At 39.8% G+C, this 16,973-nt stretch overlaps 2 protein-coding genes across 3 annotated transcripts in view; one reads left to right on the top strand and one right to left on the bottom strand.

Moving 5' to 3' along the window:
• Positions 1-12,990, bottom strand: part of Cert1 (ceramide transporter 1) — a 99,932-nt gene extending 86,942 nt beyond the window's left edge. The window contains exons 1-2 of the mRNA XM_051172379.1: positions 12,705-12,990; positions 6,454-6,588 (exon numbers count right to left, since the gene is read on the bottom strand). Coding sequence (XP_051028336.1) covers positions 6,454-6,588; positions 12,705-12,800 — 231 coding nt within the window. The 5' untranslated portion in view covers positions 12,801-12,990. The remainder of the gene's footprint in view (positions 1-6,453; positions 6,589-12,704) is intronic.
• A 272-nt stretch (positions 12,991-13,262) lies between these two features.
• Polk (DNA polymerase kappa) overlaps positions 13,263-16,973 on the top strand; it is a 59,111-nt gene continuing 55,400 nt past the window's right edge. For both annotated transcript variants that reach the window (XM_051172378.1, XM_051172377.1), the window contains exon 1: positions 13,263-13,649. The gene's annotated coding sequence lies outside the window, so the exon portion shown is untranslated. The remainder of the gene's footprint in view (positions 13,650-16,973) is intronic.

The raw sequence follows: 16,973 nt of genomic DNA, 5'->3' as shown, positions 1-16,973 counted from the left end.
CAACAACAACAACAACAACACACTGATGACTCATTCAACACAGAGACACTGAGCTGGTGCCTACCTTGGGCCTCCACCCGTAATGACTAGTGCTCATGGTACTGGAAGGCACTTTACCTACTACTAGAGGGGAAAGGTAAGCATCGGCCCAGCTACAAATACTCTGATCTACAATAGTGAGCTTCCTGAAGGATATGTTGGTGCACTAGTGGCACAAAGTTGTAGAAGTAACAAACCACTATCTAACTGGAGTTAAGGCCAACTCCATGAGATAGGCTACAGACCTAAGGAAACACCAACTATTACTGCTCTGCTAAAGCAATGTAGCAATAAAATGACTCCTAACAATATTCTGCTATATTCATAGATCAGTGTCTCACTCAGCCATCACCAGAGAAGCTTCCTCCTGCAGTAGATAGGAACAAATCAGAGACCCACAACTGGACAATGTGCAGAGTGAGAAACCTTGGAACACTCAGTCCTAGATGGGCTATCTCTATCAAATCCCTTCTTCCTCAGGGCTCAGGTAACTCAGATGAAGAGAAGAAAAGATTGTGAGAGCCAGAGGGGATGGAGGACATGACAGAAACAATGTCTGCCAGACCCAGCAGGGATGATATATACATGAACTCACAGAGACTGCAGCAGCTTGCCTGGGGCCTGCACAAGTCTAAGATAGATGGGGTCCCAGTGCTGAGAAGGGACACAAGAGCCCATTGTTAACCCAGAAGCTGTCTCCAATTGATAATAACCTTTCCCAAATGAAAAATTAGTTTTCTCCAATGAAGTCTCACTGGGCATAAAAATCACACTTAAGGCCAGGCACCATGTCTAGCAGTAGATGGCCAACACAAAACAAACTCAGAGATATTTTTAAACAGTTTTTATCTCATGATTTGTCTGGGCATATTTTTACCGTACAGATCTTTTGCTTATATATTATGGTTCCAAATTCTGGGTGTGTCTATGCATCTGTGTGGGGTTTGTTTGTTTGTTTGTTTGTTTTGGTTATTCAAGACAGGGTCTCTCTGTGTAGCCTTGGCTGTCCTGGACTCGCTTTGTAGACCAGGCTGGCCTCGAACTCACAGCGATCCACCTGCCTCTGCCTCCCGAGTGCTGGGATTAAAGGCGTGCGCCACCACCACCCGGCTGCATCTGTGTTTTTTAATGCTTTGCGGGGGGAGTTGTTTGTTTTATCCTATACTACTTTGCTTTTATCTTCTCATTTTATTTATTCATTTATTTTAGATGTCTGCTTGTTCTCTGATGAAAAAGAGAAAGAAAGGATATGGATTTGAATAGGTGGGGAGTCCAGAGGATCTGGGAAGAACTGGGGGAGAGAAAACTGTAATCAGAATACATTGTGTAGAAAAGTAGTCTATTTTCAAAATACAAACAAAATGAAACAAAATAGGAAAAAAGAGAGAACAAATGAGATCTATTGTTTTCTATTATTTGTATGTGGCCATGCATGCCATGGAGTATGGTATGCAGGCCACAAGGCAGCTGGGTGAAGGCAGGTTCTCTACTTCCACCTTTACTTAGTTAGGTTCCAGGGAGCAAATTCAGGCCATTGGGCTCTCAAAAGCCAGCACCTCTACTCCTTTACCTGCCGAGCCTTCTTGAGCTCTCTGGCCTTTTTAATTGTGGCCAAACCTTTCAACCTCTCTTCTTATAATCACTACTGAACTGAGAGCCATTTGGCTTTAATGTTATTTTTGCTTCCAGCAGCAAATATTTTCACTACCTCTCAGGTTTCTTTCTAAAAAATCATAAAACATGAAACTGGTGAATAAGTGTTCCTCTAAGCAATCTCTGATGAAAAGAAAAGAAACCCTATTCATTTTGTAATTTAGAGTACACAAAGTTAACTGTCCAAAATGAGACCTAATACTACAAATACAGCAGTTCTAAAGATTTTATTGGCTTCATTATACCAAAAAAACTCCATAAATATTTCACAAAATATCTTCTAATTTTAGTAAATCCAAACAAACAGAAATTCCTAAACAAATGAATAATTCCACAGCTCTTCCCTCTTCACAAACAGTAGTAGCAGTCTAAGGAATGGATTAGTGAAATATTGTTAATGTAATTTTAAATATTTTAAAAAGGAATATACATGCCAAATGAACATAAGAGAGTAAAGAAAAATTCAAAACACATTTTATAATAATACTAAAACTAGTGATTTCAGGGGGATATTAAGATGCATGGTTAGTTAGCTGGGAAAATAAGAAGCTACATTTCCCATATTTCTTGAACATAAAATAATTTCAACCAATAATCAAAATTGAAACATCAAATCTACATGAAAATGCAGCTACCTAGATAGCAATGCAGTCTTTTAGTAAGAGCACCTAGTGAAAAAGTATAAAATTTATAGAATGGAAAAAACAAGATTTACAAGCAACTGTAGGAAGGCTGGAGAGCTGGCCAGTGGTTAAGAGCACTGGCAGCAGCTGCTCGTGCAGGGCACTGAGGTTCAGTTCCCAGCACCACACAATGGCTCACAAGCGGAATTCTACTCTAGGAGATTCAACACCATAGATTTTGTTACAGGTACCAGGTACACACATGAAGCACATGCATACTGCAGACAAAATACTCATACATGAAAAATAAAAATAAAATATTAAATAAAAGTTGAATATAAATGATCTAGATAACATAAAGTCACTAAACCTAATGAATAAAATATAAAATTCAGAATAGTAAGTCACAGTTTTAATCTAAAAGTTTGACAAGCATTTTAATATTTTCCCAAACCTAACTTTCTTTATATTTAATGTAAAAGGATCTCTCCTTTTTTTTTTTTTTTTTTTTTTTTTTTTAATGTTTTGTTTTGTTTTCAAGATGGGATCTCATCCTGTAGCTAAAGCTATCCTGGAATTCATCATTAGCCCAGACAAGCCTCAAACTCAGTGACATTCCTCCCTTAGCCTCCCAAGTGCTGGGGTTACAAGTGTGAACCTCCACAACGGCAGCAATGCTTTCTTGAAAGAACAACACAGCACGCAGTAGTATTCTTTTGCAGTAAGAGAAAACAAGGTCATAACAGTTAAGTTTAGTAAGATATCAGTATAAATAAAAATCAAGACTATAAAAATACTGAATAAACATATAAAGTCTCTAGAAGGACCACTAAAATTACCTGTGGGTGTTTCTTGAGTGCAGGAATAAGAAATAGATAGCAGTTTACTTTGTAACTTTTAAATAGTATGTGTATTTTTAATTATGTTATTTTTCTTTAAAAGAATTTTAAATAAAAACATTTAAACACTCCATTTGGTGTGTATGTGTGTGTGTGTGTGTGTGTGTGTGTGTGTGTGTGTGAGAAAAACAGGGTCTTCTTGTTCTGTAGTCAAGCTGGATACCAAGTTAAGAATTTTTTTTTCTTTTTTTTTCTTTTCTTTTTTGTTTTTTCAATACAGGGTTTCTCTTGTAGTCCTGGATATCCTGGACTCACTTTGTAGACTAGGCTGGACTCAAACTCACAGAGATCCGCCTGCCTGTGCATCAACCCTAAACCTTTGGATTACAGGACAATACCACCATGTCTAGCAAACATTTGGTTTTGATTATAACAAACATATGAAAATTTTTATAGCATGGGCTGATCTTATGCAAGTAACTATTAAGCCTTACAAACTAAGAAATTCAACTTTCTCCATGTATTCTACACACACAGGTTTCCTTCTACAAAGTAAAGGAATACTGTTTTTCTTTTAATCCACATATTCCTAATCCATCCACCTTATTAAAAAAAAAAAAAAAAAAACCTCTCCAAGAAAAGTTTCTTTAAATTATTTCACAAGGCCAAAGAACAAGATTTTTATATTAATGACATACGTGTGTGTGTGTGTGTGCGTGTGTGTGTGTGTATATATATATGTATACATATATATACACACATACATACATACATACATACATACATACATACATACATAGAGAGAGAGAGAGAAGAGAGACAGACAGACAGACAGACAGACTAGAATTGGAGTGGATTAGGGTAATAATAGATTAGGCTTCACAACAAAGGTAATACACTCACAAATATGCTCACTAGAATCTACCAATATACAATCCTTTAAAACCATTACAGTAAGAGCACATCTCTTACATATGCCTGGCGTCTCAGGTTGTGTCCCTAGGTATTAGGAAGGCTGATACAGGAGTTTAAGTCAAAACCCTGCTTGAGCATCTCACTGAGACCCTGCCACTAAGTCAGTATGTAAGAGGTCTGGGAAACAGCTCTGGATATCACACATACATACAGATCTCTTCTCTTCAAGCCCCGATTTGTTCTTACGTGAATATCAATTTCATGTCAACAAATTTAATGTTAATATTTACTGCATCTTCAGAGAGGAAGAGATAGAGACAACAGCCCATAGTAAGGCTAAAAATAATCAACACTTATTTAACAAAGAACATTAGTATAATTTTAAAAAATTAAAGTAGCTATTTGTAAGTTTCATCCTGAAAAGTTCCTGGTATTCATTTATATTTTGCAATTTCCTTAAAATGCATACTAAAACACCATGAGGCCTAAAAGTAAGGTACAGACTGAGGCTGAAAACAACCACGAAAATAAATGCTAGCCTTTCTTCTTGTATCTATTCATTGTAACTAAAGACCAATTTTACTAATTTCTTTCTTTTTCACTATTCCTAACAGTAACTATAGCCACTTTGCATACAAATATGACTTTAAAAAAATCTACAATTACCTATGTTTTCCCCCAACAGATGTAATAAATGTGTTTATTAATATTTTTCCACACAAATACCAAAATACCAAGTTAGCACGGTCTAACAGTTCAAAACAGGAAAACTCCATTTAAATCCACTCTGGAGAATACTACTACTTAGGAAACAAAACCAATACAATTTAACTTCTCCCTGCTTTTAATCATCAATACTGCACTTAATATGCAAAAGAAGGGGGGAAGGACCATAGAAAGACCTTCCCAAGATTATAAAGAGCATTTCCATGCACCATTCTGTCCACACAAATAATGACAAAAAAAAAAAAAAAAAAAAAAAAAAAAAAAAAAAAGTCAAAAACTGCTATTTACCACCCAACAGCCAGAATAGTGTTTATGCTCAAAATATTTTTTAAAATTGTCTCTAGAAGGTGGTAGTACTTTTATTAACACTTCTAAAAAGTTTCTGTTTTCCTAATTTGATGTTCAATTAAGATTTTGTTTTTTAGCTTGAATGAATACACAACAGGGTAATGGATAGAACATAGAGACAAGGTGGGAAAATACTGCAAGATTTTTCTTAAATGCAAAACATAAGCAATATGTAAGTCAGATGTGTATAGTAACAGGAATTCCAAGAATACCTTTTACAACAAGCAACTCTAATCATAGAAAACTTGACTTTTGAGTGGATCAATAAAATCTGAATTGTTTTTGCCTTGGCCTATCTATTTTTAGATTGTAAACTGTGACTCCCTTAGCTAATCTCCATTTCACTGTCCTGCCATAAACTAACAGCTCTTGTTTTATTTTTATTTTTTGCTTTTAATTATTAAATACGTCTACAGCATGCTGACCACTAAACCAATAAGCCTTTTTAATCTGTTATAATAACACACTTTGATCCCAATAATTGAGTTAGATGCTTAAAAAGTCAATTGTTGGTTTCCAACTTGTCTATGCCAACACATTTGCTCTTACATAACGTAATATTATTTATATTAACATTATTTAAGTCATGGGCTACACACAGTATAAAAAGAAAGTTGTGTCCACGTTCAACAAAAGTAAGGTACTCTTTTAAAAGGTATTAAATTTAGTGAAGTTGGCATAACTCAAATATACTGGAGAAAATCTTAAAATTCAGAAAGAGCTTGCATTTAGTGTTTTTCAAAAGTATTTTTAAGAGTGTTTATTCCAGAGGAGAGTGGTGGCACACACCTAGTTTCAGTATTTAGGAGGCAGAAGCAGCACATCTGAGTTCAAAGCCAGCTTGGTCTATAGAGTGAGTTCCAGGACAGTCAGAGCTACAGAGAGAAACCCTGTCTCAAAAAATCAAAAAGAAAAGAAAAAAGTCTTTATCCTATATTATGAAAACTGAACCATAGACCATGCATTATGCACATAGTTAACACTCTCATTACATAAGATCTGTATAAACAAGCTGGTAAATGAATATGTGCTTTGCTAAATAATTTAAATAAGGATAGTTATTTTCCCAATATAACTTTTAAAATAACCTACAAAGTGTCCCAACTTCACCAGTTATGACGTAATCTACCACCGTTTTGTTCTGAAACATTTCAATTGGTTTGAAAGCCAACTGAACAAAACCTTTATGTTTACACGAAACAGTCGTATGCAGTGGTTCGCTGCAGAAGTGCAGAGGTTTCACAGAGCTGTAAGTTCTGACACATAGGTGACGGCTGGTGAATTCTTACTGAATAGGGTTAGGTACTCACCGTGATCACAGCCTTGCTAAGACAGATGGATCCCCTGCAGCCATATTCTGTCTCATCTTCAGATTTGTAGTAACTCAAAGTATTATTTTTCAAAACTACCCAACGATCCTGCCACCCATGAATGTAGTTTGTCCACTAAGGATAGAAAGAAGAGAAAAGAGACAAAAAAATAAAGTCAGTATTTTAGAAATTGAGACCTTCCAAAATTTTAACACAAAACTTTGAAAAGCCATAACAATTATAGTAAACAGTAAAATGAGTAAACAGTTAAAAAAGAGAGAGATTTCTAGTATATAATGACCTTCAGTAATTTTATTTTAATAGCTAGGAAATAAAAAAATATAAAATTTTCTTCTACATTTGTAAAATTCTGCCATGATCTTTGCATACTTTCAGCCTCCCCACTTCATCATCTTCTTGACATTTAAATTGTTCTAATCCCTACATAAAGTAACATGCTCAACAAATCAGTATACAGTCTCTCTCCTACACCAAATAGTCTTCTAAAGAAGGGTAACTCCAGTCATCACCAAAATTCTACTCTTGTTGTAAGTTAGTCCCATAGAAAACGGTATGATGGTGATAATTACATCAAAGGAAAAAAATCTTTATTAAGTTCACATTAGTTTTAACTCTTCCTCTATAGAACTGATAACTGCATATTTAAAGTGATTAATTAATTTATAAGTTTCCCTTAAGTTATATATTTTTAACCCAGAAGTATTATTACAAATATAAAGCTGGTTTTCAAAAATACTGGGTCATTCATCGTGATTTCTGTGTTGCTCAGGTCCTGATATACAGAGTAAAGATCACAATCAAGAAACTGCCAAAGGCAGAGTTCTAATTTGATGGGAATACTTGACTTTCCATGTTTTTATTTATGTCTGGTGTTTTAACATGAACAGTTCTAAAAACTAATTTAAACTAGACCGTTAAAGAATGCATTAGGCAGGATCTTTGCCCACTGAGAAATCTTTTATGTTTCTTTTTCCAAATTAAGCACATTTGAGATTGGTTCTGCTTCTAAATCTAATCTTCATTATAATAAGCTGACTCTGAGAGCCCACTCATGCTGACAATTTAACTCCCTTTTTTCTAATGGGTATCTGGGCACTACTTCCTTATTTCTAACAGCTTGTGATTAAACCAACACTTAGATACCCACTTGACCCAAACACAACTGAAAGCGCTTCCTTCTGTAAGGTGTATCTCCTCCCTATGTTCCTGTTTTCTTGGTTCTATTACTACTTCTGCAGTCACGAACACAAAGGCTGGCTGGGGACCAGATGCGTGAGCACCACAGTAGATACAGGACTACACACACCTAATTTTGGTACCTGTGCTGAGGGAATAGACAGGCACTTAACTTTTGTTTCTTCACATGTTGTTTGAATGGCTGAAAAAATAATGAAAACAACTAACACAGTTAAGCAGGACACCCAGTCCTGACTGTTCCTTCCTCATAGTTTATCACCAAATCTTACTAATCTTTCCTTGATATCAGCCCTTAAATTTGCCCTGTCTTGTCAGTTTTCAATGATTCCAAAAATATGTTCAGCTTCCTAGATTGTTGAGAAGTCTTAGTAACTTTACTCCTTTTAACCTCTATTTTTTAAGAATAATCTTATTATATTATTAAACATACTTGTTTACTTGAGACTCCAGCCTTGAAACTTAGATGGACAATTTCCTCTTCTCTATCACATTAATGGGCCAAACTAGCATGTAAGAACCTCCACAGATTAGTCCTACCTTGCTGCCCACTACTATCCTTTATTAGCCAGTAATTGTGGCTATGTTGCCCTCTGTGTGTTTCTTTGTCAATCAATTCTTTCTCTTGTGAGTCTACAAAGTGAGTCCAGGACAGCCAAGGCTACACAGAAAAACCCTGTTTCGAAAAACCAAATCAAACAAAAACAAAACCAAAAGAGTTAAGATTACATAAGAAAAGTTTAGAACACCGGCTTGTCCTATTAACTCAGTTTGAGGCATAATAACACAAAGATAAGGAAGCTTATCTATCAACATCTCTCTCTAGAACTTTCCTAAAGTGAAAAGAGGAACTCTAGTGTCTGTTTATAATATGTATTACTTTCTTATAGCAGAAGCAACAGATGGTATAAACTTTAGGACTCAATAAATGTTATTTGCTATTATTACACCAGGAAAGCACGGGTTTGCCTTTTTTCCCACCTCATATTTGTTTCCATTCACCTATTTAACACAGATTGCATGTTAGATATTATAGGAAAATCAAAGACTCCTTCCTGTTTCTAAGTTTGGCAATCATAAATTCTACAACAACAAAAAAATAAGAGTCTGGACCAAGTTCCACACAAAATGATACTGATTCAATGCAAAGCAATATTGAATATTTATGTAATAAAAGGCTTTATGGGAAGGACAGCATTTGGGATGGAGTTCAAGTGCCAAGTATAGTAGGTCATTCCTACAGTCCTCTCATCTTGGAAGCTCTGGAAGGTGGGCCTAGGTTAGAGGCCAGTGTGGCCTACACAGTAAACCTCCATCTTAAAAGAAAGAAGCAGAAGCGGTGGCCCATTCCTTCAATCCTAGCATTTGGAGGGTAAGAGGCAGGGTTAATCTCTCTGAGTTTGAGGCCAGCTTGTTCTAGGTCAGCCCAAGCTACAGAGTAAGATCTTGTCTCATGCAAACCAGTCAGCAAGCAGTCAACATGTGCATGGGGATGTAATGTAAGCATAAGAGACTTAGGAAAGTTGGCTAAGGTCTCATTTATCTGGCTTAGTTGCTCTCAAGTGCTAAGGTATAAACTTTCCTCAATCATGGTCCATCTTATTTGTCATAACTACATGGAATTACTATTTCACTAGTATTTCTGGAACAGATATGATTAAACTATGTCTTACAGGTATTTATGATTATCATATAAAAGGAAAAAAAGACCTTTTGGACTGCTTTTCTCTGTATAACAGAGCCCTGGCTATCCTGGATTTACTTTGTAGACCAGGCTGGCCTCAAACTTACAAAGACCCGCCTGTTCTCCAGAATGCTCGAATTAAAGGTGTTTGCCACCATGCCTAGCATATGTAATGGCATATTTCTGATACAAATTACAATCCTCTCATTTCTAAACCCATCTTATTTTATAAAACAATAAAGAAAATAGATTAATATTGGGACTTATCTATATAATTTAACATATGGGGGAAATGTTGAAAACTAACTCTTGCTTAAACTATCATGTAAAATACAGAGGGTTCAAATTACAAATGACATATACTTTAAGCTTAAAAACATGCATCATCCATGGTGTGAAATGTATGTACTCAGGAGAAAGTTCCTGTGAGGGGACTGTAGTCATAGTATAGCAGAACACTTACTAGTGTCCATGATGACACTAGATTTGCTCTCTAGTAATGCCCAAAACTAAGCAAAGCACCTTCTAGAAAATAGAAACTAGCCGTATGGCTCAGACTGTGAAGCACTTGGTATTCAAGCATGAAGACTTGAGTTTGCTCCCTGGCATCCAAGCAAGGCTACCAGGCACAGTAGTGGTATGCCTATAATCCCAGGGCTGCAGGAGTGAAGTCAGGAGAATCTCTGTGGCTTGCTAACCAGGCAGTCCAGCTAAATTCAAAGCTCTAGTTTGGTGAGGGATCTGGTCTCAAAACACAGGGTGGAGGATTGAGAAAGACACTCAATTTAGATCGCTAGCCTCCAGGGCAGGTATACACATGTGCATATGCAAACATATACACATACAAAAACAAATGTTTCCATAAAACATTACATATAACCATATTTTGTTTGTTTGTTTGAAGACAGGATCTCCCTATGTAGCTCTGTCTGTCCTGGAACTCACTATGTAGAGCAGGCTGGACTCAAACCCAGAGATATCCACCTGCCTTTGCCTCCCAAGTGATATGATTAAAAGTGTGCACCACTACACTGGGCTATATAACCATAAATTCTTATACCTCAGAAAGTTTTTCTATATAGCTGTTAATAAAAGCTTTACTCCTATTGATTGTATATATACAGAAAAGTCAAAATTAAAACAACTCCCCTTTCATGGACACAGTCAATATATATCTACACATTTAAATGCCAAAGACGGTCCTTAAACAATGATTTTGGGAGACAGGACCTTACTACATAGACAGGTTGGCTGGCCTGGAACTTGCAAGCCTCCTGTTTGAGCACCCTGAGTGTGAGGACGTGAGTGTACAACTCTAACTCTGCCTGCCTCCCAGGATCACATTCACATCACACTCACACGGCATATGACATTTTTTCATCAGTCAGTCTAATCTCTCAAATTCCAAAAAGTGATGATCAAGAAGGCAAGTAAGCCAAGTACGGTGGCACACACTTGTAATCCCAGCACTTGGCGAGGTAAAGACAGGCAGATCTCTGTGAGTTCAGAGCCAGCCAGGTCTACAAAGTGAGTCTAGGACAGCCAAGGCTACACAGAGAAACCCTGTCTCAAAAAACAAAACAGACACATGGAGGAGAAGAAGAGGAAGAAGAAGAAACAGAAGAAGAAGAGAAGGAGGAAGAGGAAGAGGAAGAGGAGGAGGAGGAGGAGAAGGAAGTCGTTGTCAAAAGTAAGCTGGGCAGTGATGGTGCACACTTTTAATCCCAGTATTAGGAGGCTGAGACAGGTGGAACTTTGTGAGTTTAAGGCCAGCCTGGTCTGCAGAGTGAGTTTCAGGACAGCCAGGGCTACACAGAGAAACCCTGTCTCAAACAAACAAAAGTATAGCTTGTTTCATAAAATACTTCAACAAAACACTAATATGGCAGTCTGCTTCTCATCTGTTGACAAAGTAAAGAAACTATTAAAATCAGGAGAGACAAAAGATCCAATTTCATAACCATTTGACAATGCAAACTTATTACACAATTACACAGATTCTTAAATTATAAAGATGCATTAAATTTATATAAACACTGGGGAGCTTCACTTCGCTGAAAGCACTACATTAAAATTTTAAGAATAATCACAGCATCAAATACAATATAATTTTCTACTATGTAAATAAAAGTTAACACTTGGAAGAGCCTTGCATCTGACATACATAAGTCTATCATAGGCCTTTTCCCTTCAGATAGAGGCACTGTAATAACCTAAATCTCAAACAATTCCAGAAATGATGTTCATGAACACCGGAAGCAGAGCGATTTCTTAATGGCCAATAGCACATGACTTGGTATCTCATGACCAGCTTGTTAAGGGACCAGCCCCCACTCTCCCTCTGGAAACTAACTGCTAGCTCTAAGCATTTCTTTAAAGTTTAACAGGAAAGGACAGGGAAGTCAAAAAGGCTGAGTCCTCCCACAACAAACACGTAAAATATAACGCACTGTGAACTATTAACAAGATCACTCATTTCCAGCCCTCTAAATGCTATTTAGGCTAAAAAATTTTTGAAAGGGCGCTTTTAATTGTAGAGGGGGTCAAAAACCAAAAATGTCTTTCTTTACTGCACACATACCGTATTAGTAAATAATGCTCATTTTCCTGGACTAAAGATTTGGTCTTCACTCTGACACGTTCCAACTTACTATTAATATTTCTTATCCAGAGCGTGCCAACTCAATAGGTCTTTTCTAAACTGTGGGCAAGGAGGGGTAAAGTACAAAAGTGCTACACACTTTCTACAGGAAAGATCACTCACACCTCAAAAGTTTACTATCTCGGATTTCAAGGCCAAATCCAGTCAACTGGTTTGCCTAAATTACACCCGACGGAGCTGAACACCCACCTCCCGCCCCACCCCACCCCATTCTGGTGGGGACCTCCAAAACAATATTGTTTGAAAGGTCGATTGAACCGCCCTCGCGTTCAGTACTTCAGACACCGCGGCTGCCCAACCCAGATTCCTACACCCCAGACAGCTGACGTCTTGGGTTCCAAGTTACCAGATGCACCTTGCCTTCCAAACTGCATCGCAGATTTAATATAGGCTTTCCAAGGACCTTGGCCAAAGCTGACAAGATCCTGGGATTAGGGGGCGCGCGGGGGGGGGCGCTTAAGGGAACGACAGTCCCAAACACCTCCTATCCCACCCCGGGTCAGTCACTCATTCCAGGACGATCTTTCGGCCCCGCACCCTAGCACATTCCGCAGCCCTGGCCCCGGGACAGTCAGTGCCTCCGGTCCAGCCCCACCCCAGGTCCCGAGCGGCTCCCCTCGCCTCGCGGCAGGTGAGTCCCGGCAGCAGCTCCTCGGCCCCCCGCCCCCCGCCCCGCGAAGCTCTGCTCACCTTGCTGAGGACCCCGCAGCGCTCCACAGGCGGCCCGGACTCGGTCTCCGGATCCTCCTCCGAGCCCGACGAGTTCCAGCTCTGGTTATCCGACATGGAGGCGCGAGGGGCGAGCAGGAGATCGGCCCCCGCTCCGCGAGCTGCGCCAGGGCAGGCGCCCAGTCCCTGGGGTGAAGGTTCGGGGGACGGCACGGCCAAGAGTGCCCGCTCCGGGGCGTGCGGGAACAGGAAGAGGGACGAAGCGCGCCCCTGCGCCGCCGCCGCCGCCGCGCCTGACACCGAGCGGACCGGGGAAGGAGGACGAGAGGCGAAGAAAGCCTGCCCTTCCAGCCGTCAGCCGCCGCGGCCGTGACCCCTGCGCTGCGCCCGGCGCCGCCACCTCAACTCGGCCCCCTAGACGCCAACCTCAGTCAGGGAGGGAGCAGGGGGAGGAGGAAGACTGGAAAGAGCCAAGCCAACGGCAGAGACCCAGGTCCACTCACACCTCCGCTACGGCCGCCATCTTCCTGCCGGGCCCACTATTTACCCTCCCTCCCCTCGCCGCTCCCTCCCCTCCGTCCTCCCATCCTCCCTCCACCCCGCCCCGGGCCCCTCCCGGCGGCTCACGACGCACCCTACCTCCGGCCCTCCCGGGTGACGACGGGTAGGGAAGAAGGCGGAGCGGGGAGGGGAGAGAGCTGAGCTGGGAGGCCGCTGCGCTGCATTCTGGGAAAGTGGCCGCTCGGCTCGCCGCGCCGCCTCCTGGGAGTTGTAGTCTCAATCCTAGGCAACTGGTGTGTGTTCCTGGGTGTGCGGAAGGTTGGTTGCCTTGGGGAACCTACTGAGGGTTAGTGGGCTTCTTTTGACAGTTGCGTGGCCCTTCCGTCCAAGCCGGGCTTCTGATTCCGCCTTGCGTGTTTATGACGAGCCCTCGGTCCCCGCGAACCAGGACGTGAGAACCCTCAGGTGAGGATGTTGGGTTGTGCATAGCTTTCCGGAAAGCCCGGGAACATCTTTGCGACTTGCCTGGGCAAAAATGATAGGGGTTCAGCCGCTTCGCTCCTGGGCTAGAGATTAGGAGTGTCTGACCCCTCCAGCCACAAACTGGAGATTTTTTTTTTCCTCTCTAAAACCTCACTGCTAATCCCGGAGGATTATTGTCTGTGTCTTCAGAAGTTAGACTTGATACTTGAGGTTTTGCTGCTACTGAAGGAAGAATTCCTTCAGACTATTTTCATAATCGTCTCGCTTTGTTAAATTTATAGAATTTCAATTTTGTGGAAAGGAACATTGAGGTTGTCAGAGAACAGATAACGTTAAAAGAGGCTTTTAAAAAGAAGTGAAATAGGTTTAAATTATATCCTGAGGTTTTGTCTTAGTTTTGAACTTGTATCTCTCTGAGACCCACGTTAACCATCTCGTTTTCCTCCCCGAAAGACAGGAAAGGTTGGACAGAAACTTTCTATCATAAAGATCAAAACGCAAGTTTTATTGAATAATAGGGAATTAGACAATAGGTGGCTCTCAAATTCCTGATAGCTTCCAACTTTGAAATTCCTTATTAAACTGTAGAATGAATTTCTGCTTGCTATCCAGATGGGAAGGAGGAAATTTAGGGGCTCTTAAGGCACAATGACTAGGAAACAAACAAAAACACCACCACCACCCAAAAGAAGAAGAAGAAGAAGAAAGAAAGGAAGATAGAAAGAAAACCCAACAACAACTTCTGAGAGCAGTAAAAGAGACCTACACTCTGCATATTGATAAGAAGTAGCACAGGGAAGTGCTTATAATATCTTTCACTTCTGTAGATTGACATTAAATACAATAGATTCTCAGCTGCCGTATGTCAGTTGCAAATGATTTTCCATTGTAAAAGCATGACAACACATAACTGAAAGACATTCAAATGAATAAATCCATACGAGATAAAGCTCTTAAGAATTCTTTGTCAAGGTGTTAAAACATAACCCAATGTTGTCATTGCAGAGAGAGAGAGAGGAGAGAGATTGAAGGAGATCAAGGCACTTTGGGAATTACAAAGTCAGTGCTCTTAAAATTGTTGTGAATATTGAGAAATTCACTTCACAATGCACTGTAGAATCACAGAAACAGTGTTATGTTTACTTTTTAAATAGAACCTTCAATTTATTTTATGTCTCATTTTTAAGTGAATAATTGTGACCACCAACACCAAGTTCCCACTTGCTTGGCTGAAAATTACTTCATTATATTTAGTGTTAATGTATGAGAAATTGCCTTGCTACATTTGTCTATTGTACTAAAAGACTAAAATATTTTAAGTACAGGAAGGTGTTTGCATAATGATTAGATCACTACATTAGAAATTATGGTTTGGATTATTGCTGTTAGTGGAAAGAAATAGCAATACAAAAATGAGCTTTCTTTATTTCATAATAAAAATTGATAGCTTCCAATTGTCTGTCTTTTTTTTTTTTTTTTTTTTTTTAGTTTATTTCTTTCTTTATTCATTGATGCTTTGCTTGCATGTACATCTGTGTGAGGGTGTCAGATCTTGGAGTCATTGACAGTTGTGAGCTGCCATGTGAGTGCTGAGAATTGAACCTGGGTCTTCTGGAAGAGCAGTCAGTGCCCTTCAAGCAATGAGCCATCTCTCCAGCCCCCCAGCTGTCTGTCTTACCTAGGGCCTTCTGTAGAGAACACTCCGTATGTAGTGTTCTTTATCGTCATTAGCTTTATTTTTAGACCTGTATACCATCGGACTTATTTTAGACTATGGAATGAGGTAGGAAATTAGTTGTTGGTTTTGCTGTTGTTGTTTTCAAATGGACATTTGAGCCCAGCATGTTATTGAAGTCTTTTCTTTGGGGTTTGGGTTTTTGTGTTTGTTTGTTTAGACAGCATTTTTCACTGTAGCCCAGGCTGTTCTGGAACTTGCTTTGTAGACCAACTGGCCTCTGACTCACAGAGATCCACCTGCCTCTGCCTTCCGAGTGCTGGGACTAAAGGCGTGCGCCACCGCCACCGCCCAGCCTGCACAGTCTGTTCTTATTCTTACACAAATATGCTACCTTTCTCATATATGCAAACCTCAGGCACAGCATTCATTCCTTTCCTTTGATACGTTTATATCTATACCAATACTGCTCTGATTTAATTACTGTTAGCTTTTGCTTATACAGTAAAGAATTTTTCCTGGTGTTCTTTCTCATTTGGATGTTTTATGTCTTCCAAATGAATGTGAGAGTAGCTTGTTGAATTGATGGAGAAACTGGGGCAGGATTTGGCTCTGGGAAGGTGGCTCAGAAGCTCCCGTCACTCAAGCACGAGGGACCTGAATTCAGATCACTAACATCCATGTAAAAGCCAGGCAAGGTGGTGCACGCCTATAATCCCAGAGCCATTGGGTGGCATCTTTGCCATTTAACTGATCAGCGGATAGAGGGCTGCTGGACACTTCCAAGATGTGTGTTGGGGAACCCAGTTCAGTCCATTACAAAACCTGAGTGTTCCATATTCCTGCAACAATCATAATAAAGATGCCTTTTGAGTTATGTAATACCTTCTTAGCTAACCCAGAAATTTAACTGTTCTTCATTACAAATGTTCTCCCTTTAAAAAACTGTGACTAGGTAAAAACTGAAGGATTTTTATAAGAGCCATGATTTTTCAAACTTCAAAATAAAGATGCTAATGTGTGAAATAGAGATGGTAATCTTACAAATAGTCGTGGTCTGCAAACGAAGATGCTTGCTGTTGCAGACCTCTCATCCAGCTACTCAAGGAGCTGTCTGGGGCGTGGGGCGCTGTTAGTCAGAGGCTAAGCCCAGACTACATAGAAGACCATGTCTCACAAAACCAGCCAACCAAATGTAAAGACGAGACAAACTAAACGTAACATGGTAATAAGATAGCTAGGACAGCTGTGTTGGTAACCCTGTGCTCATGACTGGAATAGCTATCTTGGTGGTGGTGGTACCAGTCATTCAAGTTTTCTTCTGTATCATTTTATATAAATTCCCCCCCCCCCTCGTATCTCCATGGTTATGAGTGTGAGTGTATGTCTGTATTAGAGTGTCCTAGCACCTCCTCACGTTCGGTCTTGTAAACTAACTTTCAACTGAAGGTTATTGGTGTTCTTCTTCCTCTATCTACATTTGCTTCTTCATGACTGAGAGATGTGACAGCTGCAGCATGTGTCTCCCCACCTGTTGATGTGAATGCTTTTATTTTGTAGGGCTTTCTTGGTTTGTTTGTTTTTTTGTGGTTGGCTGGTTGGTTGAGTTTTTGGTTTGTGAGACAGTGCTT

The sequence above is a fragment of the Acomys russatus genome, chromosome 30, assembly GCF_903995435.1.
Source record: "Acomys russatus chromosome 30, mAcoRus1.1, whole genome shotgun sequence".
NCBI classification, from domain to species: domain Eukaryota; kingdom Metazoa; phylum Chordata; class Mammalia; order Rodentia; family Muridae; genus Acomys; species Acomys russatus.
Note: the sequence above shows the minus strand (reverse complement) of the source record. Positions and strands in the feature narration are given on the sequence as shown.